The 26,851-nt window shown below is 37.1% G+C and overlaps 2 protein-coding genes across 2 annotated transcripts; both read left to right on the top strand.

Moving 5' to 3' along the window:
- The first annotated feature begins 1,469 nt into the window (after positions 1 to 1,469).
- Positions 1,470 to 4,252, top strand: LOC127848703 (multidrug resistance-associated protein 1-like). Its single transcript, XM_052381307.1, has 3 exons — positions 1,470 to 2,989; positions 3,619 to 3,744; positions 4,112 to 4,252. The coding sequence occupies exons 1-3, from the start codon at positions 1,487 to 1,489 to the stop codon at positions 4,139 to 4,141; spliced, it is 1,659 nt and encodes a 552-aa protein (XP_052237267.1). The 5' UTR covers positions 1,470 to 1,486; the 3' UTR covers positions 4,142 to 4,252.
- LOC127848695 (ATP-binding cassette sub-family C member 10-like) lies at positions 4,199 to 26,287 on the top strand. The gene is made up of 16 exons (XM_052381287.1): positions 4,199 to 4,339; positions 5,785 to 5,947; positions 7,271 to 7,482; positions 8,198 to 8,449; positions 9,039 to 9,137; positions 9,910 to 10,099; positions 12,398 to 12,643; positions 15,404 to 15,494; positions 16,110 to 16,302; positions 18,122 to 18,337; positions 18,794 to 18,921; positions 21,541 to 21,710; positions 22,486 to 22,646; positions 23,173 to 23,426; positions 24,004 to 24,247; positions 26,009 to 26,287. Exons 1-16 carry the CDS (start codon positions 4,244 to 4,246, stop codon positions 26,249 to 26,251), a joined length of 2,958 nt encoding a protein of 985 aa, XP_052237247.1. The 5' UTR covers positions 4,199 to 4,243; the 3' UTR covers positions 26,252 to 26,287.
- The last annotated feature ends 564 nt before the right edge of the window (positions 26,288 to 26,851 follow it).

The following is a 26,851-nucleotide window of genomic DNA, read 5'->3' as shown; positions in this document are numbered from 1 at the left end:
AAGAAGGTATCGCCAATATCGGACCGATATATGACCGATCTCGGGCCGATATACATACCGATGTCGGGCCGATATACATACCGATGTCGGGCCGACATCGAGCCGTGTTGCACTGCCGATCTCGGGCCGTTGTAAATACCGATGTCGGGCCGATATTGAAATAAATATCGGGCCGATATCGGACCGATTTGAAATGTTTGCTGGGAAGGAACAGCCGAAAAACAATACTGCGATATTAGCGTTTCCGATGGCCAAAATCGCAATTATCGAATGAATCTTTAAGGTGGCGATTTAAGATGAAAATGTAAAAGTAATGTCGATTGAAAAACAAAATTAAGTTATCTCTATGAGTGTATCAATATTACCTACTTTAAAAGTATATATTGCATATTTCTGCAGCTGAATCATCGGACAGACGCTTGATAGAAATCAATAAACATTAACTTGATGATTAAGGTACTAATAACTATAATTAAAAATATTATTTCGACACGGTCAGCATTTATTTCATAGATGGCATAACACTTTAAAATAAAATAATTTCAACCATTACGTCTCATTTTCATTTCAAGCACTACTTCTCATTTGTTGAAAAAAATAATTGTATATCTTCTTTCGGATAACCTATTGATCGGATAAAAGAGCTAGAGCTCTCTCAAACATCGGTTCTTCTTGAATGCGTTCAGCTTTAATGAGTATATAGGTACAGCAATCATGCGATCAGTGCCAATATTCAAAAGAGCATGATATATAGACGATTGTTACCCTATTTGATTCGAGATTTTTTTTTTCTTCATTATTTAGATTACACTTTTAGATCCATCTTTTTCACACATCGCAGTGTTATATTCGCAAAATAAGGTAGCTGATAAATGAAGTCCTAGCTTAGGAGTGCATTTCAATCTATAGAGGTCAATGGTAACAAAGACCAATCTTGATAAAGATTTTGATATCGCAAGCTTGCATTTCGATCAAGCACTGTTTTATAGTTGGAGAATGTCAGGTCAAGATCAAGCTCACTTTTTGCTTTGAACATTTGGAAAAGCAGTTTCCACTTTATATTGAACTTAAGTTTGGTTGGAGATATAGCACTTAAATGGTGTGTGTACATAGATTACCTTACATGAAGACCTTGCTTTTAATCCAGGTCAGTTGGGTCAAGATCAGAGTCACTGGAACATAGAATTTAAAAAAGTGTTCGGATCAATAACTTTAGTTTATTGAGAAACTGTGCTTACATTTTGTGTGTATGTAGCTCACACGTATAACTAGCACAGGATAATCCGATTCCCCTTTGACCATTTTATTTGAGTTTAATTATACAGGCTCTTCAGTCATTTACAGCTATTGATCCTCAACCAATGATTACTGTATTTTATCTTCAAAATATGCATTATTACAAACAACATTCTAGGTATTTAAGCAAAAAAAATGAAAAATTCCTAATGTTTTTGTGCATTTCAGAAAAAGAAACATTTTAAAAGACATGTCATCCGAACCTTGGCACCAGTTTTGTGGACATGGAGAGAATTTTTCCACCTGGAAGAATGGAGACTTCAGCCATTGTTTCGAGCAAATTGTTGTTGTGTGTCCTAGTTACATAATTCTGGCCATTACAAGTTCATTTTATATTGCTTCAAGCCAGAGTTCTTTCCGTTGGGTATACAAGTACTTGCCATTACCATGGTATGTCATATTAAGACTTGTGGTGACGATTCTGCTTACCTTTACAGCAGTTTTCATACCGATTGATACAAAATATCTGAACAAATTTGAAGTGAGCTATTCAGATATAGTAACAACGTGTACAGTGTCATTTTCATGGCTATTGCATTGTTTTTATGTTTATCGGTTAAAGTATCTTGATTGGTCGAGCTGGCGTGGATCTAAACCAATGATTGTTATGATGATACTACCATGTGTCTCTACAGCAGCACAGCTGCATACAAATATTCTTCAAAGATTAAATAAATCCCAATTGCAAAATTCAGTGGAAGAATATAGTGTTTATGTGTCCACATTTCTTCTGTTTTGCTACTTTTTGACATTAGTGCCAGGATCAGAACGGGTGATCGTTGAAGAAAATGATGTGTATTATCGGGCTATTAATGAAAGTTTTGAAGCTAGAAGCCCCTTATTAAGTCAACCTGGCACTAATTATAGGAGCATTTCACAAACAAGAGAAGCAACTAAAGTAGCTGAAAAAAATGTGAATTGTCTTTCTTGGCTAACGTTCCACTGGGTGCAACATATTCTGGCTAAAGGCGCCAGAAGGTCGTTACAGGGTGCGAGTGATGTCTTTATGTTGCCGGTGAGGCTTAGTACTGGACTGTTGTTCATGAAATTCACAACCATACTAACCGGAAAGTGTGACAGAAAACTAAGTTATAAATTAAATCGCTCTCTAAGCTCCAACATATCGTTGAGTTCAAACAGTGTAAGCACGGTACCAGATGTAGCATTTTCAAGACAACATGCGCCCAGAACTGTGCCTTTAGAACACGGAGAAAGTAAAATAGAACACGGAGAAAGTAAAATAACACTTTTCAAAGCTCTTAATAAAGCATTTGGGTGGGAATATTACCTTCTTGGAATTCTCAAACTTCTGGCAGATATATTTGGTTTTGCTGGACCAATCTTACTTAACCTGCTTGTTACATACATGGAATCAAATACCGAGCCTGCATCCCATGGCTACTGGTATGCTGTGGGGCTGTTTGCGGCCACTTTGCTGGGATCAGTCTGTTCTACTCAGTTTGACTACAACTGCAGTGTCATAGGCTTGAAAATCAGAGCTGCAATTATAACAACCATCTACCGAAAGTCTCTCTCTGTAAGCAATGTGAGTGCAGGTAAATTCTCGAGCGGACAAATCACCAACTTAATGAGCACAGATACAGACCGGATTGTGAACTTTTGTCCCAGTTTTCTCGCATTTTGGAGCCCTCCCTTTCAGATAGCAGTGTCTCTCTATCTCCTTCATCAACAGGTTTGTGGTGCTATATCATTATATAACACACCATGTACCCAGTAAAAACTCAAATATATTTAAAATGTTTATTTAGTAAAAAAAAAATCAAAATGAATAAGCACATTTACAGTTACATGTTTGAATTTTGACTGTCTGTTTTTGTTTCGTATGAATTATGAACAATAACTTTAGAAAAAAAGGCATTTCAAGTCAGTATGAAAGCCAATTTTAGAGTTTATACTCAGTAAAAACTATAATTAGTTGTGATATATTTTTATTTTAACTGAAACCGTGAGATGAGTAGAATATGTCAGACATTGTTGTATTGTCAGTGCACCGGAAATGAATTCCATCATTGGAGCCTTGTTCTGGAAAACTGGGCTTAATGCAAGTGCGGAAAGTGTCTTCCCAAATTAGTCTGCGCTGTCTGCACAGGCTAATGTAATCAGGGACGTATTCCGCTTTGTGGAATCTTTTGTCTAAAGAAAGTCTGTTATAAACAAAAATCCAGTGTTTGCTGAAAGTTAAGCCCCTGATTAGCCTGTGCAAACTGCACAGGCTGATCTTGGACTACACCATGAACATGAATTAAGCTGAGTTTTCCCAGAACGTGTCTCATATGAATCCTTTGTCTCATGCTTATTCAGGTGGGTGTGTCATTCCTTGCTGGTTTGGCCTTTGCAATCCTCCTGATTCCTATCAACCGCTGGCTCGCCATCAAGATTGGTCAGTTGAGTAAGGCCATGATGGAGCAGAAAGATAACAGAGTCAAGGTGGGCAAGATATCGTAGTAAATAAAATTGAGCCCCGTTGTGGGAAAAAGGGGCTTAATCCATATACGAAGCTCTTTCTAAAATCAAGGCTCATCAAGAGGGTGATTTGGGAAATATAGTTCCCCTTAAACATTAGGAAACTGGTATTTGTTTAAAACTTCTCAAAAAGGTTGGTACTGGTTTTCGGTAAAAACTTCACCTTAAAATTTCCAAACTTCCCTTTTCGAACAGACCCAGATTAGCCCTTTGGTATCATGGGAAACACAAACAAAAAACAGCCAATCAGTAATATTGAAGTTGTTTTCTTTTACACAAAATTTGAGGTAAGTAATACATTTTTATTTGGCATTATTTGTGCAAATTTCAGGTAATGAATGAAATTCTATTTGGTATTTGAGTGGTGAAGTTCTACGCGTGGGAGGATCACTTTGAGTCCAAGATCAGACGTCTCAGAGACGCCGAGTTGAAGAGTTTGACTGGCAGGAAGTACCTGGATGCCATGTGTGTGTACTTCTGGGCCACAACGCCGGTTCTCATCTCCATTGTCACATTTACGACGTATTCTCTGCTGGGGAACCAGCTAACAGCTGCCAAGGTAGGAAAATATAATGCAATACTCTGTAAAAGCATTTGGAAGGGCACCATCAAAGTATAATATGCTGTAATATCTAAATGGAACAAAATGTAAATACCTTTATTTGGTTCAAAGTATTTTTGGTTATGTTAAATTCCCATTGGCACCACAATTGAAATAGTGGTCGTTATTGTGAACTTATCGTGATGATCTTATCAGATCTTATCTATAAGTGGGTATCGAATCTTTAGTAAGTCTACTTGATCATGTTTATCACTGAACAAAAATTACAGTTCATAAAATGTTTACCGTTCAACATTTCCGGCATTGATATGTGTAACCCCAACTCTATTGATTCCCCTATACATACAACTTTTACCAACTTTATCCTTTACCTCATAGTCCTGTATAATCACAGCTTTCATTAAAAAAAAGCAAATTGATCGAGTCATAAAGATATCGAAACTATAGTAATATTGTATGGTAATGGAAATAGATTCTTGATATACGTAAGGTTACATATCGCCTTTTAGATTAACTTACAAATACTAATTATGGAAAACTTATTGTTGAGATTGTGTAAAAACCAGACCCAACTCTGGAACAATTCCAAGCATTCCCATCAAACCAGATGAAATTGTATCTGATCTGGAGATTTGGGCCTGTATTCACCCTTTCTTAGACTTGAGAATGAAGACTTATAACCAAGAAAGTTTGTCCAGCATTTGAATATATACAGGCTTCCACTAGTGATTATTTCATTAGCACAATGTCTACTTTAAGAATGATGCAGAGTTTTAAAGGATATTTTTTTATTCTGACACCTAAGTCTATGAATTTTTAGGTGACTACGTCCCCAAATTGTCAGATTAGTTCTAACCTATTTATTTAAGCTCGATTACATTGAACGCCTTAGGCTTATTTGAAACCCTCTGGAGTCCGTTTTCTGGTACTGGAACCATTACTTGGTGTCTTTTGCGGAGATCTAAAGAATGCGCCTAAAGTGGGGATCGGACCTGTGACCTCCTGGTAGCAAGGTGGACAAAGTGTCAGATTGTGACACTTGTAATTGTTAAATTATGTGGCAGTGGTGTAGTGGATATGGTGTGTATAGCAATCGGGAGGTCACGAGTTTGATTCCCACTATGGGAGCATTCCCCATTGACTCTTAGTTCTGGTTCTAGTGCCAGGAAACAGCGGGCGATTGTTTTAAATAAGCCTTTAGCTTTATATGCAATCGAGCTAAAATAAATAAGCAATCAAACACAAAGCAACGTATCATTTGGTTTTGAACAAATTATATACAAGCCAGAAATCTAAAAGTATTACCATATCAGTTATGTGTCATCTAAATCATCATAAGATTTCGAAGACCTGTGTATGCTAAACATGCTGAAATCAACACCAACCAAATGTGCCATGCAAAATCATAGTCCCAACATGCACATACACATGTTCCCATTCAGGTGTTCACGAGCCTGTCGTTGTTCTTGATGCTGATCAGCCCACTAAATGCCTTCCCGTGGGTCCTCAATGGACTAATGGAGGCCTGGGTGTCCATGCAGAGGGTCCAGCAGTTTGTGGCCTTGCCTGACCTTGACCTTGAACTCTACTACTCATCAAGTGAAGGTAAGTATTAAATAATCAAATGTATGTTTATTGATTGATTTTAAAGTGACTTTAAATATATAGCAAATAGTTAGACAACCTTTTAAAAAAAAGAGCTTGTATGGGCTATGTACAAGAGTCTCCAACATGAAAAATAGATGCTCTAAGCGATTTGCTAAATATTCACAATATGTTCAGCTGGTAATTATGAACTTATTGTTTGTAAGCAAGGTCATAGAAAGGCACTAAAAGAACCATGTTCTGGAAAAACTGGACTCAAGGCATATGCTTTAAATGTTGTCCCATATAAGCCTGTGCAGATTGCACTTGCTAATCAGGGATGAAACTTTCCCCATGTATGGAATTTTTCATTTGAAGGAAGTCTTCTCAAAATAAAAATCAAGTTTTGACGGAAAGTGTACGCACTCTGCCTAACATCTATGTCCAAATATTATATCTTAAATTATATAGAACATTATGCACATGCATTAAGCCCAGTTTTCCCAGAATTAGGCTTATTTAGGTCCTTCCCATGACGTTTGGAGCCCCTTGCAAACAAACATATGTTCAATATTATCAGCTTAACATAATGTTAAGTTCTGTAGTAAATTGTTTCGAGCATCTGTTTTACACCTTGAAGACTCTTGTTCAATCCCCATTTATTCTCATAATTTTTATATTGTAACTATTTGCATTATTTTCCAATATAGTTTAATTTACAGAGAAATCAATCAATAAACAAATTAATATAATAATAGCAAATAATAATGCCCTTACGTTTAGTCAGCCATATGAATTTAACTTGGCATTAACAGCCAAATACACACAGTCAGAGAGTCCTTTCCTATTGTTCCTGGAAAAAGTGGTAGCTTTTATTTGCATTAATATTCTACTGTTTATTTTTGTAAATTTATTGCTTTATATATGTGTTGTATTCTTGGGACTGCAAACAAATGTTTGGCCACATTTATATTCGCCTCTTCATATGTGACAGCAGCTGAGATTTAAATGATGCAGGGTCCTAGCTTTATACTGATAGAATTTAGTTTGATTTCAGTCCAGGTAATAATATCCATGGGGCTATGGATTGAACTTTGCTTGTTCAGGCACAGGCTACTCAGGGATGACACTTTCCTATTTATGGCAGTTTTGTCATAAAGGAAGTTTTTGTTTTGCAAAAATCCAATTTACGGCAAAAGGGTTGTCCCTGATAAGCCTATGCAGACTGTTTAGGCTAATCTGGGACTACACTAAATGCACATGCATTATACCAGCTTTTCCAAGAGCAAGCCTCATTTTTAATTTTTTGTCTGAACAGATAACAGTGTCTACCTCTATTTAAAGTGTTACCAGATGACTGTGTCCTGCAAATACAGGATGCCGAGTTCACCTGGAATGTGGCGGCTGAATCTGGCCATAGGGGCCACTCAAGCTCTCCTGGAGTTCATAAAGGGAACAGTGAAGTACATGTGAATAACATGGAAATAGAAATATCTCAAGAAGAGTTAGGGGAGACAACTTTTAGTTTGGTGGATCTCAACTTTCGTGTACTTAAGGTAACTGTTTCTTGAAGGGTATGCTTTTTATGCCCCCCCGGATCGAATGATCGGGGGTATATTGTTTTTTGCCTGCCTGTCTGTCTGTCATTGTATGTGTGTGTCTGTGTTTCTGTCCCAAAACTTTAACCTTGGTCATAACTTTTGCAATATTGAAGATAGCAACTAAATATTTGGCATGCATGTGCATCTCATGGTGCTGCACATTTGGAGTGGTGAAAGGTCATGGTCATCCTTTAAGGTCAAAGGTCAAATATATGGCTTCAAAGAGGCGCAGTAGGGGGCATTGTGTTTCACAAACACAGCTCTTGTTTATACAGCACTGGTGCATTTGTACCCATCTTTATATAATTGCAAATTTTTTAATTAGATTATTACTCGTAAAATAGACATATTATTAAACAGTTACAGATTTAATTGTAAGATTATTCTGTGAATTTGTTTTATGAACAACCCAACCTACCTATTGAAAAACTCCTGACCCAAACGATTGTACACATTATTTTGTGTGTGTGAAATTTATGAATTAAAATGTCTGATTTTAATTTGCAATTTTTCAATGACTCTGTAACAAATTTGTCTTTAAATAGAGTTTGTAAACATTTAGTCCCCATCTTTCCCAACTTGTTCGAGGTTGTTGTCCTGAACATAATTGATTTAATTTTCTTCTATACCCAATAGCTTTTGCAAATTAACTCATCTTTTCCATCATTAGGGCCAGTTTGTAGGAGTGATAGGTAAAGTTGGCGCAGGGAAGAGCTCTTTACTCAGTTGCCTATTGGCTGAGATGCACAGGGTGAGGGGTCACATCCGAGTGAATGGCCTTGACCTTGGATTTGCCATAGCAACCCAGGAGCCATGGATACAGCATGCCACTGTGAGGGATAACATCCTGTTTGGGCGCCCATTCAACAGTGTGAAGTATGAAAAGGTGATTGATGCCTGTGCATTGACTGAGGTTCTTCAGGTTTGTGTGATCTTTCTAGATTTGGTCAGGTAATTTGTCTGATTTTATTGTTTAATGTAATGCTTATATTGATTCAAAAGTACCAAAATATTTATTTTTTAAAGTCTGTGAATTTTTAGTTAAAATGCTAATTTGAAAGAATAAGAAATTATATAAATGCATTTTAGTTTCTTTTGTGAGATGGACTTAAGGATTTACACACAAGCATAATGTGTTTACAGCAACATGAAGGTATAAATTGAGTTGTGTCATGGGAAAATAGATCTTATGTGGCCAGCGAAGCTCCAAACCAGCTTTCAAATTCACCCTGTCCGCTATAAAGTCATGCAAGGTTTAAAAGTCTCATTAGCAAATGCGCAGGCTTGTCTGGAGCATCTCTGGCGGCATATGAAAAAAGACCCATTTTCGAATGATGCTGCTCAATAAGGCAGAGACAAGAAGGTGAAATAGATTGTGAGGTGGCGACATTCATTAGGGAATGTACTCTAAAATGAATGTTTAATGAGTAAATTGGGACGGTGCCATTTATGTTAGAATTTGAAATGTCATGAATATCAAGAACCTTATACATCTTGTTTGCCAAATGCAGATATTACCAGCTGGGGACATGACGGAGGTTGGAGAGAATGGAATGACCTTGAGTGGAGGTCAGAAGTCACGGGTGGCACTGGCAAGGGCTGTGTACCAGGTAAGACTAACAACTGTGAGACTCACATTTCTAGGGATATGACACGAAAGGTTGAATACTGGCTCTTGAGTTATCTGCATTTAGCCTGTTTTACAGTTTATGCTCACTTTCGTATCATCCAACATTTATTGATGAGCTTTTGTGATCGCCTTTTGTCCATCATACGCTGTCTGTCCTCTATGTTATTATTTACCTTGTAAACACTAGTCGATTATTGTCCGATCTTTATAAAACTTGTTCAGATAATAAATTTAGTACCAATGATGTATTGGCCAAGTTTGAAACTTGATCAAAATTTAGGTCACAAGGTAATGTAAAAGCGTGTTACCACACTAGAAGTCACATTCATAGTTAAATCCTCATGAAACTTGGTCAGAATATTTGTTCTCAGCTTAGTTTGATAATTAGTCTTGTTTGTTAAAAAAAGCATGTCTGCCCACAGCAGAGGCAGTTTTCCTTAATTCATGTACATTAAGTGTTGTCCCAGATAAGCCTGTGCAGTCCTCATGTACATTAAGTGTTGTCCCAGATTAGCCTGTGCAGTCCTCAGAGGCTTATTAAGGATGACATTTTAAATGCATTTACAGGATTTTTTTAGGAAGGGACTTTGTTTTAATAAAAATTTCTTTATAGCGGAAAATGTCGTCCTTGATTAGCCTTTACGGACTGCACAGGCTAATCTGGGTCAACACTTTTACGCAAATGCATTAAACCCTGTTTTCCCAGAGCTCAGGTCATATATTTTCCCTTTCACAACATAACCTTGACACAGGACAAGGACGTGATACTGCTGGACGACCCTCTGGCAGCGGTTGATGCTCACGTGGCACAGCATCTGTACCAGCGGTGCATCATGGGATTGCTGGGTGGCCGGACACGCTTTCTGTGCACGCACCACACCAAGTACCTCAGCAACGCTGACATGATCATAGTACTCGACAATGGGCGCATTGTAAAAACAGGTACATAATTGAGTTATATTCAGTCTACATATACATTGGCTTCGTTCTTGGCTTAATGCATGTGCGCAAAGTGTTGTCCCAGATAAGCCTGTGCAGTATGCTCTGGCTGATCAGGGACGACACTTTCTACCTTAAGTGGATTTTTGTTTCTGAAGTGAATTCCTTTAAACTTATAAAATTTCATAAAAGCGTAAAGTGTTGTCCCTGATGAGCCTGCATGGACTGCACAGGCTGATCTTTGATTTCATTTAACGCATATGGATTAAGCCCAGTTTTCACCAAGTGGGGCTTATTTGATCACTTGAAAGTTTTCTATGCAAACTGACAACAATTTTTGTAAAGAAGTTTTGTTAAAAGTCAGTATTGGTTTTGTAAACTTTTTTAATTAACTTGTTATGCCCCTGGTTGGGGGGCATATAGTCCATATAAACGGACTCCCAGAGCCTTTGATAATTTTTGCTATGGCGGCTCTAGCAGCCCATTGGGCTATAAAGCTTAGAGTTGAATTATTGCAACTAGGGTGGCATATAGCAGTTGAACTGTCCGTCAGGCAGTAAGTGTGTCAGTCTGTCCGTCCGTCCGAAAACTTTAATGGCCATAACTTTTTCAATATTGAACATAGCAACTTGATATTTTGCATACTTGTGCATCTCATGGAGCTGCACATTTTGAATGGTTAAAGATGAAGGTCAAGGTTATCCTTCAAGGTCAAATGTCAAATACATGTATATGGCGTCTGTCCTTTCGTCCGAAAACTTTAACATTGGCCCTAACTTTTTCAATAGTCAAGATAGCAACTTGATATTTGGCATGCATGTGTATCTCAAGGAGCTAAACATTTTGAGTGGTGAAAGGTGAAGGTCAAGGTCATCCTTCAAGGTCAAATGTCAAATATATGGCGTCTGTCCGTTCGAAAACTTTAACATTGGCCATAACGTTTTCAATATTGAAGATAGCAACTTGATATTTTGCATGCATGTGTATCTCATGAAGTTTCACATTTTGAGTAGTGAAAGGTGATGATCAAGGTCATTTTTCAAGGTCAAATGTCAAATATATGGCTTATGTCCGTCCATCCGAAAACTTTAACATTGGTCATCACTTTTTCAATGTTGAAGATAGCAACTTGATATTTGGCATGCATGTGTATCTCATGCTGATGCACATTTAAAAAGGTGGAAGGTCAAGGTCATCCTTCAAGGTCAAATATATGGCATCTGTCCGTCCGTCCGAAAACTTTTACTTTCGCCATAACTTTTGTATGCCCCTGAAGGGTGGCATATAGTTTTTAAACTGTCTGTTCGTCCGTCCGTCTGTCCTTCCGTTCGTCCGTCCGTCGGAAAACTTTAACATTGCCCTTAACTTTTGCAATATTGAAGATAGCAACTTGATATTTGGCATGCATGTGTATTTCATGGAGCTGAACATTTTGAGTGGTGAAAGGTTAAGGTCAAGGTCATCCTTCAAGGTGAAAGGTCAAGGTCAAAGGTCAATTTTTGCAATATTGAAGATAGTAACTTGATATTTGGCATGCATGTGTATCTCATGGTGCTGCACATTTTGAGTGGTGAAAGGTCAAGGTCATCCTTCAAGGTCAAGGTCAAAGGTAAAATTTTGCAATATTGAAGATAGCAACTCGATATTTTGCTTGCATGCGTATCTCGTGGAGCAACACATTTTGAGTGGTGAAAGGTCAAGGTCATCCTTTAAGGTAAAGGTCAAATTTTGCAATATTGAAGATATCAACTCGATATTTGTCATGCATGTGTATCACATGGAGCTGCACATTTTGAGCGGTGAAAGGTCAAAGGTCAAGGTCATCCTTCAAGGTCAAAGGTCAAATTTTGCAATATTGAAGATAGCAACTCCATAGTTGGCATGCATGCGTATCTCATGGAGCTGCATATTTTGAGTGGTGAAAGGTCAAGGTCATCCTTCAAGGTCAAGGGTAAAATATATGGCTTCAAAGCGGCGCAGTAGGGGGCATTGTGTTTCACGAACACAGCTCTTGTTTATTATTGTTCTGCTTTTATTAGTTTTTAATCTTACCATATCTTGAAAATTATATTTGAGACATGGTAAGAAAGAATTATCAGAAGTTATAGTCAAACTTCAAAATAATTATGCTATAGTATATAATAACGTTAATGTAACAAAATATATTAGACTGATGCAAAACAGAATATTTGCTTGATTTAGAATCATGAGATGCAAAGAACATGCATTATCCAGTTTTTTAGCTGCTCTAACTAAACTTGCTAATATTTTGCCCCTTCATCTCCTATACATGCCCTGAAGGTTTACCATCAGAGATCCTGGCATCCATTGACCTCAGCGTCGACACAAAGCGCCCGCATAGCTCCAAGGTCGCCACTGAGTCATGTGATCTTCAAGTCCCTGCCTTGACAGAGGTAGGCGGGGCCTTGGTGGGAGCGGAAACCAAGGAGACAGGCAGTGTGAGGTTTTGTGTTTACACGACTTACTGGAGAGCCGTGGGCATCTGCCTGGCCCCAGCTGTGCTGCTGTCCCTGTTCCTTATGCAAGGTAATCTGGTGTTAGGAATTTGTAGTGTCACTCTGCCTTATGCAAGCAGATGAAGGTAATCAGTTACTTGGTAGGGTAACATGTTTTCAAGCCTGCTTGCAATTATTTCAATATAGTCATCACAAAGTGGGTTATATTCTTAGTGATGCGTTTAAACAGATAAGCTACCTGTTTCTACATCCTAAATACACATGTATACTAGTAAATCCATTTCCACTGTACTTACCTCATCTTTTTTATGCCCCAAAATGGAGCAATCAGTAAGCACATTATTAGTCTGTCCATCAAACTTAAACATCCAGCTGCTAGTTTGTTCATGTAACCATTGAAGAAATTCAAATGAAACTTCATATAATGAAATAAAGGTGTGATCAAAAGTGCATGCAAGGACCAGAACTCTCTTGGGGATATACAGAGTTGTTGCACTTTAGTCAATACTTTTGCAGGGCAAAACCCCTTTAGTATGGAAAGTTTGGAAATAAAACTGTATACATTAACAGAGGACATACAAGGTAGTGCATAGTACAAGAACCACAACTTTGTTGTCTTTTTATTTCATGTTCTCGTATTATATTTTCAAGTTTTCATCTTTTTCTTTTTTATATAGTCGCTTTTAGCTTCCTCTATTATATATGAAATATATATAGTGGAGCTTTTCTACTCACCCCGGCGTCGGCGTTTCTGTGCCGTGCCGTTAGCGTGCAAGTGTTAAAGTTTTCGTACTTCCCCAATTATTTTCATTGTCCCTTGACATATTGCTTTCATATTTTGCATACTTGTTAACCAACATGACCCCAACCTATAAACAAGAGCAGACAACTCTATCAAGCATTTTGTTATAATTATGGCCCCTTTTCCACTTAAAATATGCAGCAAATGTTAAAGTTTTTGTACTACCCCATTTATTTTCATTGTCCCTTGACATATTGCTTTCATATTTTGCATTCTTGTTTACCAATATCACCCCAACCTATAAACAAGAGCAGACAACTCTTTCAAGCATTTTGTCATAATTATTGCCCCTTTTATACTTATATGCATAATATGCATATTATTGATAAATCTATGTTAAAGTTTGCGTACTACCCCAAATATTCCCTATATCCTTTGACATATTGCTTTTATATTTTGCATACTTGTTTACCAACATGACCCCAACCTTTAAACAAGAGAAGACCACTGTATCAATCATTTTTACATAATTATGGCCCCTTTTACACATAGATAATTGAACATTTTGCTTAAATTGCCATAACTTCTTTATTTATGATCACATTTTATTGTATAATGACAAAACAACACCTGAATACCACAATGGATTCCACTTAACAATACCCCACGCCCCTACCCAGAATCCCTTCCAACCCCAAAGCTCCCCCCCCCATTTTTTTCTTTTTTTAAACATCATCTGATAAATTACCTCACCCCACATTATACCCCCCTCTAACCCCCCACCCCCCCCTACCCCCCCTACCTCCCCCAATTTTTTTTTTAAACATCATCTAATAAATTACCACACCCCACATTATACCCCCCTCTCAACCCCCCTACCTCCCCCATCTTTTTTTTGTTTTCTCCTTTAATTATTTTTGAAAGATCGTCTAATAAATGACCACACACCACATTATACCCCCTCTCAACCCACCCCCCTCCCCCCCAAAAAAAAATAAATAATTTGTTTTTCCTTTTTTTTATTTTTGAAAGATCGTCTTATAAATTATTGAATATGAACAATTTCCCCATGATGGCTTACGTTATAATGTCAAGCACTCGAATAGTCGAGCGCGCTGTCCTCTGACAGCTCTTGTTGTCTTCTCTTGTGAAGTGTATGTCACAAAATATTGGATGATTCAAATGAAACATCATATAATTAAGGTTTAAAGAGAAAGTTCAGTGTACAAGAAATATAAATCTCTTCAGGAGTTATTGCCCTTTAGCAAATTTCCTTATACAGAGCATAGGTTCCATAGTATAAAAAATATTTTAATAAAACTTTGTACATTGATAGTGCACATTAAGAGGAAGTGTGAGCTTTTATACAAAACGCAAGTCTTTATCCTTAATTTTCGACTTATTGCAACTTGTGGTTTTTTTTATAGTCTGTTTTGTTGTGTGGAGCAAGGTTCTGCAAGTATTGAAGATATGGAAATGATTCTTCATATAGTGATAGTGGCTTAAATGCTGGGTACAAAATAATGACTATCTGCTCCATATTTTTATTTTTATTTTCAAGTAAGGAGCATAAATTAATAATGTTGACGGGATTAAAATAATTTTTAATTTTGTGAAGCATTACACTATTAGTATGAAAGGGAATTTTACACAAAATCTGATAATCTAAAAGAACGTTTAGGAGCAGTCGAGTACAAATATCATAATTCTTTAGTATTGCAGAGTTGTGGGTCTGTGTTGATTTTCTGGTTTTCATACAATAAATAAAAATTGTCTGTTTTTTCATACTTTGATGGTCATGGACACGCTTTTGAGTCAAAACTATATTTTAGGGCCATTTTGAACTTATAGTGACAGCACTTGTTGCTTGGTACATTTAGTGCTTAAAACTATTCTTACTAACGCTTTGCTACATTTTATCCTGTGCAGCAGTAACCGGGTAATAAACATGAATTGTATACTTTCATTGATGATTCTGTTATATCATAAAAAAATGCTGCCATAAAATGGAAACTCATTTGATCACTGATATTTCAAGTCTACTTGGACAGGTTCTCTCTTGATTGATCGTGTTGGTTATGCTTGCAGCCTCAAGGATTGTCAACGATTGGTGGCTGTCATATTGGGTGTCCCACTCTGAACTGCCTGGTCAGAATGTCTCGCACTCAGGAGCACACAGGTTGGTAGTGGTACTCTGAAAGATAAACAATATCTGAACTGGGTTTTGCCAGAAGAACCCCTTGGAATAAATCTTATAAATGACTGAATGACTTAAACATTCAATGCCCAATCACGTAATGTCCAATCACATGTCTCATTATACCCTCCCCCCAACCATCGCCTTGATAGGTGGCTATACTAAAATCTGCATGGATATCTGTTCATATGTCTGTTTGTCTTTCTTTAGACACAAATTTGCCTATAGTTTAATATTAACTTCATCACACAAACATATTTGAATTGTTATAATACTTTAAAAAGCTTTACTAAACTATTAGTAACCCACATCTCTAGTATTCTTGTACAATCTTTACCAAAAGTAGAATAGAAAAAGTATTTATATGGCCATCTGTAAACTTCAATCACTCAATAAAAACATGAAACCATTATTGAACACTAGTTTATGCATAAACATTAAGGCTCACTCAGTAAAAACATGAAAGCACTCAGGAGAATTGCAGAACTGGATTACTTTGTAAGAATTTTCATAGAGCATAAACATATACATTTTGATGCTTAATTTTTTTCTTCAGTACATTTTTTGTTATCAACATGTGTGTACTGTTTGTATCAGGATCTCAAGTAACAGCAGCAACATGAGTAGTCTGGTTACCGCGGGTGATAATGTGATGTTCTACCTGACCATATATGGATGCCTGGCGGGGGCCAACTCTGTGTTCACGCTCCTACGAGCATTCCTGTTTGCCTACGGAGGGGTTTGTGCCGCAAGAACCATACACACTCGACTGCTCAGCAACATACTGAAGGTAATGTCTAGACATGGTTTAACGCATGTGGGTTAAGTGACGTTTTTATTGTCCCCTACCGATGACAATGGTTTGCGCTCTGTCAGTCTGTCTGTCAGTCTGTCCGCCAGTCTGTCCATCACACTTTTTTAGCTCGACTATTTTATATGAAATATATATAGTGGAGCTATCCTGCTCACCCCGGTGTCGGCGTGAGCGTTAGCGTGAGCGTGCAAATGTTAAAGTTTGCGTACTACCCCAAATATTTCCTATGTCCCTTGACATATTTCTTTCATATTTTGCATACTTCTTAACCAACATGACCCCAACCTATAAACAAGAGCAGACAACTGTATCAAGCATTTTGTAAGAATTATGGCCCTTTTTTCACTTAGAATATACATAATATTGATAAATCTATGTTAAAGTTTGCGTACCACCTCAAATATTTTCAATGTCCCTTGACATATTGCTTTCATATTTTGCAAACTTCTTTACCAACATGACCCCAATCTATAAACAAGAGCAGACAACTGTATCAAGCATTTTGTAAGATTTATGGCCCTTTTTCCATTATAATATGCAAATTACTTTAGTTACACTGCCATAACTTCTTTATTTATGATCAGATTTTATTAATACTTTAACAAAACAACACTTACCTGAATACCACAATGGAGTCCACCCAAACAATACCCCTTGCCCCAACCCAGAAACCCTGCCCTTCCCCTCCCCCCCCCCCCCAAAAAAAAAAATAAATTTTGTATTCCTTTTTTTTTTGAAAGATCATCTAATAAATGACCCCACCCCACATTATACCCCCCTCTCAACCCCCCTACCCCCCCAACCAAAAAATTTTTTTTTTCCTTTTTTTATTTTTGAAAGATCGCCTAATAAATTATTGAATATGAACAATTTCCCCATGATGGCTTACGTTATACTGTCAAGCACTCGAATAGTCGAGTGCGCTGTCCTCTGACAGCTCTTGTTGGATCCTGCGATAACTTTTAAAGTTCTTCATATTTTTTCATGAAACTTAATATATGGATAGATGGCAATATGGAGATTATGCACGTCTTTTCATTTTGTTTCTACGTCAATAATTATAGTTGCTATGGCAAAAAATATATATATTTTTTTTAAATTCTGACATTGGTGGAGTTTCACCGGTAGGGGACCATATTGCTTGGCAATCTCTTGTTTTGTGTGTGACAATATTTTCCATGTTAGTTTTCTGCAACGATATCCAAACATTTACGAGGGAACACAAGATTGGCTTTGGGCAGCGTCAGAAGCATGGAGTAGTTCTCATGAGCTGCCCGCCTCACGAGTCCTGAAGCCAAACTCACGTTCACTCGTAAATGTTCGGAAATTGTTGCAGGAAATAAACATGGCATATATTGTCACACAAAAAATAAAAACAAGCATTTTGTATCTTTTAACTCTTTGTTACCAGACCACGTCTAGCTTTGTAATTTTGGCAATTACTATAAGGAACACTAATTTTGTTTGTCTTAACTTTTTTTTAAAATAATTTACGAAATATTTGTTTATATGGAGTGTTTATGGGGGCTTTAAAAGTTGAAGTCCAAATTGTAAAATAGTCTAAATGTGTAGTTACATATACAACCTACTGATATATTAAATGTTCACATAATATGTGTCTCACAACAATTATTTCTTTGTTATATAGCAGGGACACGTTTCTAGTCTGTGGAAAAAAGGATTATGATTTATTTGATAATAGTCAATATAATATTAAGTTTAGAGGAAGCACAGTGATTTCTGTGAGCGGTTGAGTTAGCTTTATCTTTTACCATAAATCTCTTCTTCTTTGCAGGCACCGATCACTTTTTTTGACACAACACCTATTGGTCGTATTGTGAACCGGTTTTCCTCGGATATATTCTCCATAGACGACTCCCTGCCTTTCATTATGAACGTATTCCTGGCCCAGATTTACGGTATACTGGGAACCATAATCATCATATGTTACGGGTTGCCGTGGTTTGCAGTTCTACTTTTACCACTTGCTGTGCTCTATTACAAAATCCAGGTTTGTACAAAATTAATCTTCATAGATTGTACATTGGTATAAAAAATGTTCATGTTCAGTTCTTTTCTTGGAGAGAACAAATATGTTTAATAAAATTGTGAGGTCTCATCAATTTAAAGTGTTATTAAGTGTCTGAAAGAATTATCATAAATTATGTTCTGCAGAAACGTGTTAACTTTTCAAATAGTTTTGTTCACACACAGAGAATCATAGATTGTACATGTGTAAATTAATGGTCATGTTCAGTTCATAAAATTAAAAAAGGTTATTAAGTGTCTAAACTGATTATCATATTTCAATTGCACTTAAATTTCATCATTTTGTGTCAGCAAACATGCGTGAAAACGTGAAAAAATATTAAATATTTTAAATATGGCTGTTGAATAAGTTTGTTTTTTTATGTACAGGGACTTAAACATTATTAATTTGTGTGTTCAACATCTATATTTTGCTCAGAAATACTACCGTGAAAGTTCACGTGAGTTGAAGAGAATCTCCAGTGTGACACTGTCTCCAATCTATGCCCACTTCTCAGAGTCTATAACAGGCATGACCACAATAAGGGCCATGAGGGAACAAGAGAGGTAAATCTTGATTGATTTGGGATCAAAAAAGGTAACTCTTGATTCATATCGGAACAAGAGGTAACTCCGTATTCATGAGGGAACAAGAGAGGTAACTCCTGATTCATGAGGTAACAAGAGAGGTTACTCCTGGTTCATGAGGGAACAAGTGAGGTACCCATGATTCCTGTGGGAACAAGAGAGGAAGCTCATGATTCGTGAGGGAACAAGAGAGGTAAATCCTGCATGAGGGAACTTGCGTGGTAACTCTGCATTCATGAGGGAACAAGAGAAGTAACTCCTGATTCATGAGACAACAGGAGAGGTAACTCATAATTCACGAGGGAACAAGTGAAGTAACTCATGATTCATGTGAGAAACAGAGAGGTTACCCTTGATTCATTTGGGAACAAGAGAGGGAGCTCTTGATTCGTGTTGGAACAAGAGAGGTAAATCATGATTCAAAAGGAACAAGAGAGGTAACTCTTGATTCATTAGGGAACAAGAGAGGTAACTCCTGATTTCTGTGTGAACAATAGAGGTTACTCTTGATTCATGTGGGAACATGAGATAATACTCCTGTTTCATGTGGGATCAAAAGAGGTTACTCCTGATTCATGTGGGGACAAGAAACTTTTTAATTATTCCCCTACAAACAAAGTTTAGGGGGGTATATAGGAGTGAACTTGTCTGTCGGTCGGTTGGTCAGTCTGTCTGTCGGTCCGTATTAAGTGCCCGCTCTCTAATTCAAGTAGTTTTCATCCGATCTTCACCAAACTTGGTCAGAAGTTGTATCTACATGATGTCTAGGCCAAGTTCAAACATGGGCCTTGCCAGGTTAAAAACTAGGTCACTTAGCATGTTGTCCGCTCTCTAATTTAAGAAGTTTTCATCCGATCTTCACCAAACTTGGTCAGAAGTTGTATCTAGATGATGTCTAGGCCAAGTTCGAACATGGGCCTTGCCGGTTCAGAAACTAGGTCACGGGGTCACTTAGTGCGTTTTAAACATTCAGCATGTTGTCCGCTCTCTAATTCAAGTAGTTTTAATCCGATCTTCACCAAACTTGGTCAGAAGTTGTATCTACATGATGTCTAGGCCAAGTTCGAACATGTGCCTTGCCGGGTCAAAAACTAGGTCACGGGGTCACTAAGTGCGTTTTAAACATTCAGCATGTTGTCCGCTCTCTAATTCAAGTAGTTTTCATCCGATCTTCACCAAACTTGGTCAGAAGTTGCATCTAGATTATCTTAAGGCCAAGTTAGAACATGGGCCTTGCCGGGTCAAAAACTAGGTCACGGGGTCACTTAGTGCGTTTTTTAACATTCAGCATGGTGTCCTCTCTCTTATTCAAGTAGTTTTCATCTGATCTTCACCAAACTTGGTCAAAAACTAGGTCACGGGGTATCTTAGTGCGTTTTAGACCTCACCATGTTTTCCGCTCTCTAATTCTAGTAGTTTTCATCAAATCCTCAAACAACTTGGTCACAAGTTTTATCTTAATGATCTCTAGGACAAGTTTGAACATGGGCCATTCCGGGCCTGAAACTAGGTCACGGGGTCACTTAGTGCGTTTTTTAACATTCAGCATGGTGTCCGCTCTCTATTTCAAGTAGTTTAAATCCGATCTTCACCAAACTTGGTCAGAAGTTTTATGGAGATGATCTTAAGGCGAAGTTAGAACATGGGCCTTTCTGGAACAAAAACTAGGTCAAGGAGTCACTAAGTGCGTTTTAAAAATTGAGCATGGTGTCCGCTGTTTTTTGTGAAGACGTGCAAAATATTATGTGTCAATGCGGCATGTGGGTGTATTCTTCACGTCTGTGACAAAGCTCTAGTTCATGTGAGAATAAGAGAGATAACTCTTAATTCATGTGGGAACAAATGGGCTTACTCTTGATTCATGCAAAAACTGTTATAAATATATTGTATTCAGAATGGACTTTGACCACTTGTAAGAGATTGCTTGAAAAAACTGCCTGTAAATTGGTAGGATTAGTTTAAATACGGATAATTTCTTTTTTTTTATGGCTTTAGGAAAAATTTTAATATGGAAAAAATGTTTAAAACTTAATTTGGGGATACATTTTACATTACCAATATTTCACTGATAAGGATAGAACATTAAAGGGACTAGTTTTAAATAGGGGCCAAACAGCATAAATGTAAAGAATGGAATGTAGCCTTTATTCAGCTGCTGCTAAAAAATCTGAATGATGTTGATAATGATGATGATTAATTGGTCTGGAGGCCTGTATTTGTCTTAAGTTAAGTCTTTAATTTAGAAACCTAATATTTTTAGAAGCTAAATACATGTGCTGGAATGAAGTAACAAATCAAACAATGTTTTAGTTAAAATTCATTAATGACAAATAACAAAGACAAAAATATTTTCTCTCGGCAATTTTTCAGGTAAACTTGGAATACAAGTCTTCAGTAGAATGCCTATTTTAAGGGTAACAATAGGCACGGTCATGATTTCTCTCCTTGAAGTACAATGATTGTATTTTTTCTTCAAATAATAAATATATTGATGAAGCCTGTAAATTTTGGGGATAGGCATACTGCTCTACGGAGGTGTTCCCAACATAACCCCTTGGATATGACCGTTCTCAACAACTACGTCAGTATTCATCACAGGTTTCAGTTGGAGAACCTAAGTCACCTGGAGACCAATCAGCGTGCCCAGTTTACCTCACAGGCTGTATCTAGCTGGCTGGTATTCCGTCTGCAGATGCTTGGGGTAGCCATGGTGACAGGGATTGCGTTCATTGCCGTGCTGGAACACCACTTCCGCACAGTCAATCCTGGTAAATGGATTTAAAATAAATGTATTGCTTGTCCCTTTACAAGTTAGATAAGCATTTAATGGCGTATGTAGTCCTTCAGAAAATGAAATTACATATATTCAAGTTGACATAAGTTATAGTATCCCACCCTCAATTTTACAGTGATAGTTGAAAATGTGTTTTCAAATTTTATGTGTTATATTAAAATACACGAGCAGTTGTATTATTTGGATACACACTTTAAAACACCTAAAACATTGAATTGTACATTTAATCATCGGGTGCATAGTGCAGTGACTTAATTTTATACACATGACTATACAAGAATATTCATACTCTCATCTTTAATTAAAATTTGCTATACGTTTCTATTTGTTAACCCTTCCCACTCAGAAGCAAAGTGAATGTGGCTGTATGCAACCAGCATAAAACCAGAACAACCTGCGAGTTACTCCCAGTCGGTTCAGGCTTTATGCTGTTTGCTGCTTATCAGTACCTTAGATTTGGAAATAAAGGCCTAAAAACTAAAGTCTAGTCAGAAAGATCTTTAATTTAAAGAATTTATTCTATAGGAATTAATTTATTGTAAGGAATTGCAAATGGGTCAAAATGCATATCAAAGTGGTTAAGGGTTAAGGTTGTTGACACGTCTCATAGAACAATTATTATTTTTATTGTTTTCTGATAAGGTAAAAATAAAAACAATATTTAAGCACATATATATATATATATTAATGTATTTAATCTCTATCATGTATGGAACAAATAATCACTTGTCAATTGTTGCCGTGTCAAGGTCTTGTAGGGTTGGCGATTTCGTACGCCCTCTCGGTGACCAACCTACTGGGTGATGTCGTGAACTCGTTTGCTGAGACTGAGAAACAGATGGTGAGCGTGGAGCGTGCTCAGCAGTACATTGAGGACGTACCCAACGAGAGAATGGAGGGATCTCTACTGGTACGATGTGGGAAGTGTCGACTTAATGCATGTGCATAAAATGTTGTGCCAGATTAGCCTGTGCAGACTGCACTAGCTAATTTGGGGATACTATTAACACAAATGCATTAAGCATCTGTTTTTAACAGAGTGGGACTCATATGTGAACACATTTTGGTACCTTTTTTTGCAATATTAAAAAAATACTCAATTGACTTCATGCAATTTAAGAATAATTGGTGGGTGGTGTAAAATTGATGTTTTGCTCCAGAACAAAATTGAGATTGATATTTTTAAGAAATTTCATATTATATTGAATTAAGATAACATATGGTATTTCATAACCTTGCTTACATGTGGGTTAAGTCTGGTGAAGCTCATGTTAAGTAAAATTAGGAATTATAATTCTGCGCAAGAGATCAAAAGCATATTGAGCTTATGTAATTTAACTTAATTAATAGTTGTCTTATATAAAGATCTCTTTATTCAAGTTTCTCATCAATAAAAGGTATAAATAAAACATCTCAAATTCAACCATTATTTCCAGCCACCTCCCTACTGGCCCATTCAAGGTTCCGTCGTTTTTAGAGGTGTACGTATGAAGTACCGTCACAATCTAGCAGATGCTCTTAACAAGGTCTCGTTCGAGGTTGAACCCGCAGAGAAAGTGGGAGTTGTGGGAAGAACTGGGTCGGGCAAGTCGAGCATTTTCCTGGCGCTTTTTCGGATGGTTGAAATTTACAAGGGAAACATCTTTGTGGATGGAATTGATCTAATTCATTTAGATTTGAAGGATATCAGGTGAGATGTACATATTTACAACTGTGTGAGAGGTAAAAAAGATGAACACATTTTTTACTTTGTTTTAAGCTTTCGACGATTTTAAAAGATGCTCTTTTATTTCAAAATATGAATATAAGATTATATGGTCATATTTTACAATAAAATCTGTTCACAAAAATAAAACAAACAAAAAATAAATATATATATATTGATACCTGCTTTCATTGTGAAACCCGGTTGGGAAAATACATTGACACTTTCAAATTAAAGAAGCATATGAAAACCTGAAAAGTCAAACAAAGATCAGGACCCATTTCTATTGCTTTTAGATCTAGGTTTGCAATATAATCCCATTGCAATAATACCTCAGGACCTATTCCTGTTGTTTTCAGATCTAGGTTTGCAATAATATACCAGGACCTATTCCTGTTGTTTTCAGTCTAGGTTTGCAATAAAACCCCATCGCAATAATACCCCAGGGTCCAGTCCTGTCGTTTTCTGATCTAGGTTTGCAAATATACCCCAGGACCCATTTCTGATGGTTTCAAATCTAGGTTTGCAAATATACCCCAGGACCCTTTTCTGTTGATTTCAGATCTAGGTTTGCAATAATACCCCAGGATCCATTCCTGTTCAGTGGCTCGGTGCGAGAAAACTTGGACCCTACTTGTGTTCACTCAGACAGTGAACTATGGAGTGTCCTTGACAAATGTCACCTTCGCAGAGTTGTGGAGAAGCTTGGAGGACTAGGGGCAGATGCTGGGGAACGAGGAAAACACTTTTCAGTCGGTCAGAGACAACTTGTCTGCCTGGCACGTGCTTTATTGACCAAGGCTAAGGTATATAACTGGAGAGTTGTTATCTTCTCTTACTGAAATACTGCTGTGGACAAATTAGTAAAGCAATGTTTTGGAACTGTTGTTTTGCTTATTATCCCCCGCCATAGGCGGAGGGTTATTGTTTTGGCGTTGTCCGTCCGTCTTTCCCTCCGCCTGGCACTTTTGTTACCGGAGCCATATCTTGGAAGTGCTTTGGCGGATTTCATTGAAACTTGGTATGAGTATATATATGTATAAGATGATGATGCACGCCTAATGGCATTGTACACCATCTGTTAGTAATGGAGTTATGGCCCTTTTTATCTTGAAAAAATGCTTTTTAATATAAGCTTAGAGCTTTATCTCCATTAACACATGAGCCAGAGCCATGAAACTTGCCATTGTTGTTCTCAACCGTCTTGGGGTGCTTAACATTCAACACCCATGCTCCTAGGGGCTAAGGTCAAGGTCACACATTGAGGTCAAATGTCACAAATTTGATGAATTATTCATTATTTAAGCATTCCTTTACTATGCGTCATGGTATTCTGTAATAACTGTCCACAATTGTTCTCCATTATCTAGCCGAGTGTCAAATATAAGATCCAGTTTGCTAGGGTCATGGTCAAAGTCACACACAAAGGTCAAAAGGTGATTTTGACCAAAGTCAAGGTCACACATTTGTAGAAATATTATTATTTAGCCATTGTTTTACTGTGCATCAGTGGATTCTGTAATAACCTTCCATAATTCTTCTCAATCTTCTTCCTTGCTCTGTGTCATATGTAAGATTCATGTCTAGGGTTAAGGTCAAGGTTCATGTCTAGGGTTAAGGTCAACGTCACACAATATACTTCATGTAAGGTCATACGATTCAAATCAAGGGTCAAGATTACCTAAATGCTTCATGTAAGGTCATATTCAATAATGGATGATTAACCTTAAAAACTTATGTTATTTCTACGTATGTCATGGCGGATGTTGTGTTTACTCTGCAACACTCTGAAAATTTAGTGTATATTAAGATTGAATGTTTTCGTGGAAAAGGCAGGACTTTTTAATTCCCCTAAATAAATATTGAATGCTCAAGAACAATCCTCTTTCATAGTTTTTAACCAGGTTTTCCGAAGGAAAAAACTGGTTATTAGATTGGCGATATCGGCGGGCTGGCTGGCGGGCGGAACAAGCTTGTCCGGGCCATAACTTTGTCGTTCATTGTCAGATATTAAAATCATTTAGCACATTTGTTCACCATCATTAGACGGTGTGTTCCGCGAAAGAATTACGTCGATATCTCCAAGGTCAAGGTCACAATTTGAGTTTGAAGGTCAAAAATGGCCATAAAAGACCTTGTCCGGGCCATAACTTTGTCGTTCATTGTCAGATTTTAAAATCATTAAGCACATTTGTTCACCATCATGACGACACTTTTTGCTTTTTTGATATTTTTCTTTGTAAGAAAGTATCTTTTTAGCAAAAATCCAGTTTCGGCGGAAAGTGTCGTCCGTGATAATCCTGTGCGAACTGCACAGGCTAATCTGGGACGACACTGTAGGCACATGCATTTAAGCCCCTTTTCACAGAGCGTGGCTCAAATAACATTTAATTGCATATGGCATGTAATGAAACATTTCATTTAAAGTTACATTCATTGTATAGTTCAATAAATGGTATAATTCCTTACACTTGCAAATTGAACTGAATGATATCTTATTAAAATGTATATTTCATTTAATTCCCTGAATACATATTTCGTTAAATAATATATTTAATGCCTTGCAGATTTTGTGTATAGATGAGGCTACGGCCAGCGTTGACATGGATACGGACATGCTCATTCAGCAGACAATACGCAGCGAGTTTCAGATGAGCACCGTGCTAACTATAGCGCACCGTATCAACACCATCATGGACAGTGACCGAGTCCTCATCATGGCCGACGGACACGTGGCAGAGTTTGCAGCCCCTGGGCGCTTGCTCATGAATCAGGAGACACTGTTTTATAAACTAGTCAATGGTCAATAAAATCTAGACAATGACAAAATATATATTAATCATTAATTGCTTTCTTGTCATTGCTAGAAATTCAAAACAAATAAACAAAAAAAGAATGATCAAAAATTTATGTTAGGTGCAGTATATTTTTATCACAAAGTTAAAATTTCAATTAGATCTATTTAAAAAAAAACTATTTCTTTAACGAATTCTTACATTTGCAATCCCCGGCTTTGCTTGCGGTATTTTTGTCAATTGCTTACTTGAAAAATTATTATTCAGTCTATTAAACCTGTACGGTTTAAAAGCTGCTGCCTTCTATGTATAAAAAATGCACTGTAAAAGATGAAATTCGTTACCAATGTCAAATATACTTTGTGGGCAAATACATTTATTTTGAGTACTTAAAATATTCATGTTTAACTCTGGCGTTTTTGACAGCAATGATTGATTGAATATTTTTTAAATCATGTTTTGTCCGAGAATAATAGCGTCGCTCGAGATGAAAACGATATTACATTACGCTCGTAAAACTTCTAAAGTAAAGCATTATTGTAAGGAGTGTTCTGATTGGTTGATATAAATAATACCGTATCGGACAGTTTAAACCGTCCCGGACGGTTTACTAAA

The sequence above is a fragment of the Dreissena polymorpha genome, chromosome 10 (genome assembly GCF_020536995.1).
Source record: "Dreissena polymorpha isolate Duluth1 chromosome 10, UMN_Dpol_1.0, whole genome shotgun sequence".
NCBI classification, from domain to species: Eukaryota; Metazoa; Mollusca; class Bivalvia; order Myida; family Dreissenidae; genus Dreissena; species Dreissena polymorpha.
This window is presented reverse-complemented; position numbering and strand designations above follow the sequence as displayed.

Bases quoted from the DNA above. Each gene is read 5' to 3' on its own strand.
- LOC127848703 (XM_052381307.1), top strand. From the start codon at position 1,487: ATGTCATCCGAACCTTGGCACCAGTTTTGTGGACATGGAGAGAATTTT. The intron at 2,990-3,618 runs GTTTGTGGTGCT...ATGCTTATTCAG, and splicing joins TCTATCTCCTTCATCAACAG to GTGGGTGTGTCATTCCTTGC. The intron at 3,745-4,111 runs GTGGGCAAGATA...TGCAAATTTCAG, and splicing joins AGAAAGATAACAGAGTCAAG to GTAATGAATGAAATTCTATT.
- LOC127848695 (XM_052381287.1), top strand. From the start codon at position 4,244: ATGTGTGTGTACTTCTGGGCCACAACGCCGGTTCTCATCTCCATTGTC. The intron at 4,340-5,784 runs GTAGGAAAATAT...GTTCCCATTCAG, and splicing joins ACCAGCTAACAGCTGCCAAG to GTGTTCACGAGCCTGTCGTT. The intron at 9,138-9,909 runs GTAAGACTAACA...ACCTTGACACAG, and splicing joins TGGCAAGGGCTGTGTACCAG to GACAAGGACGTGATACTGCT.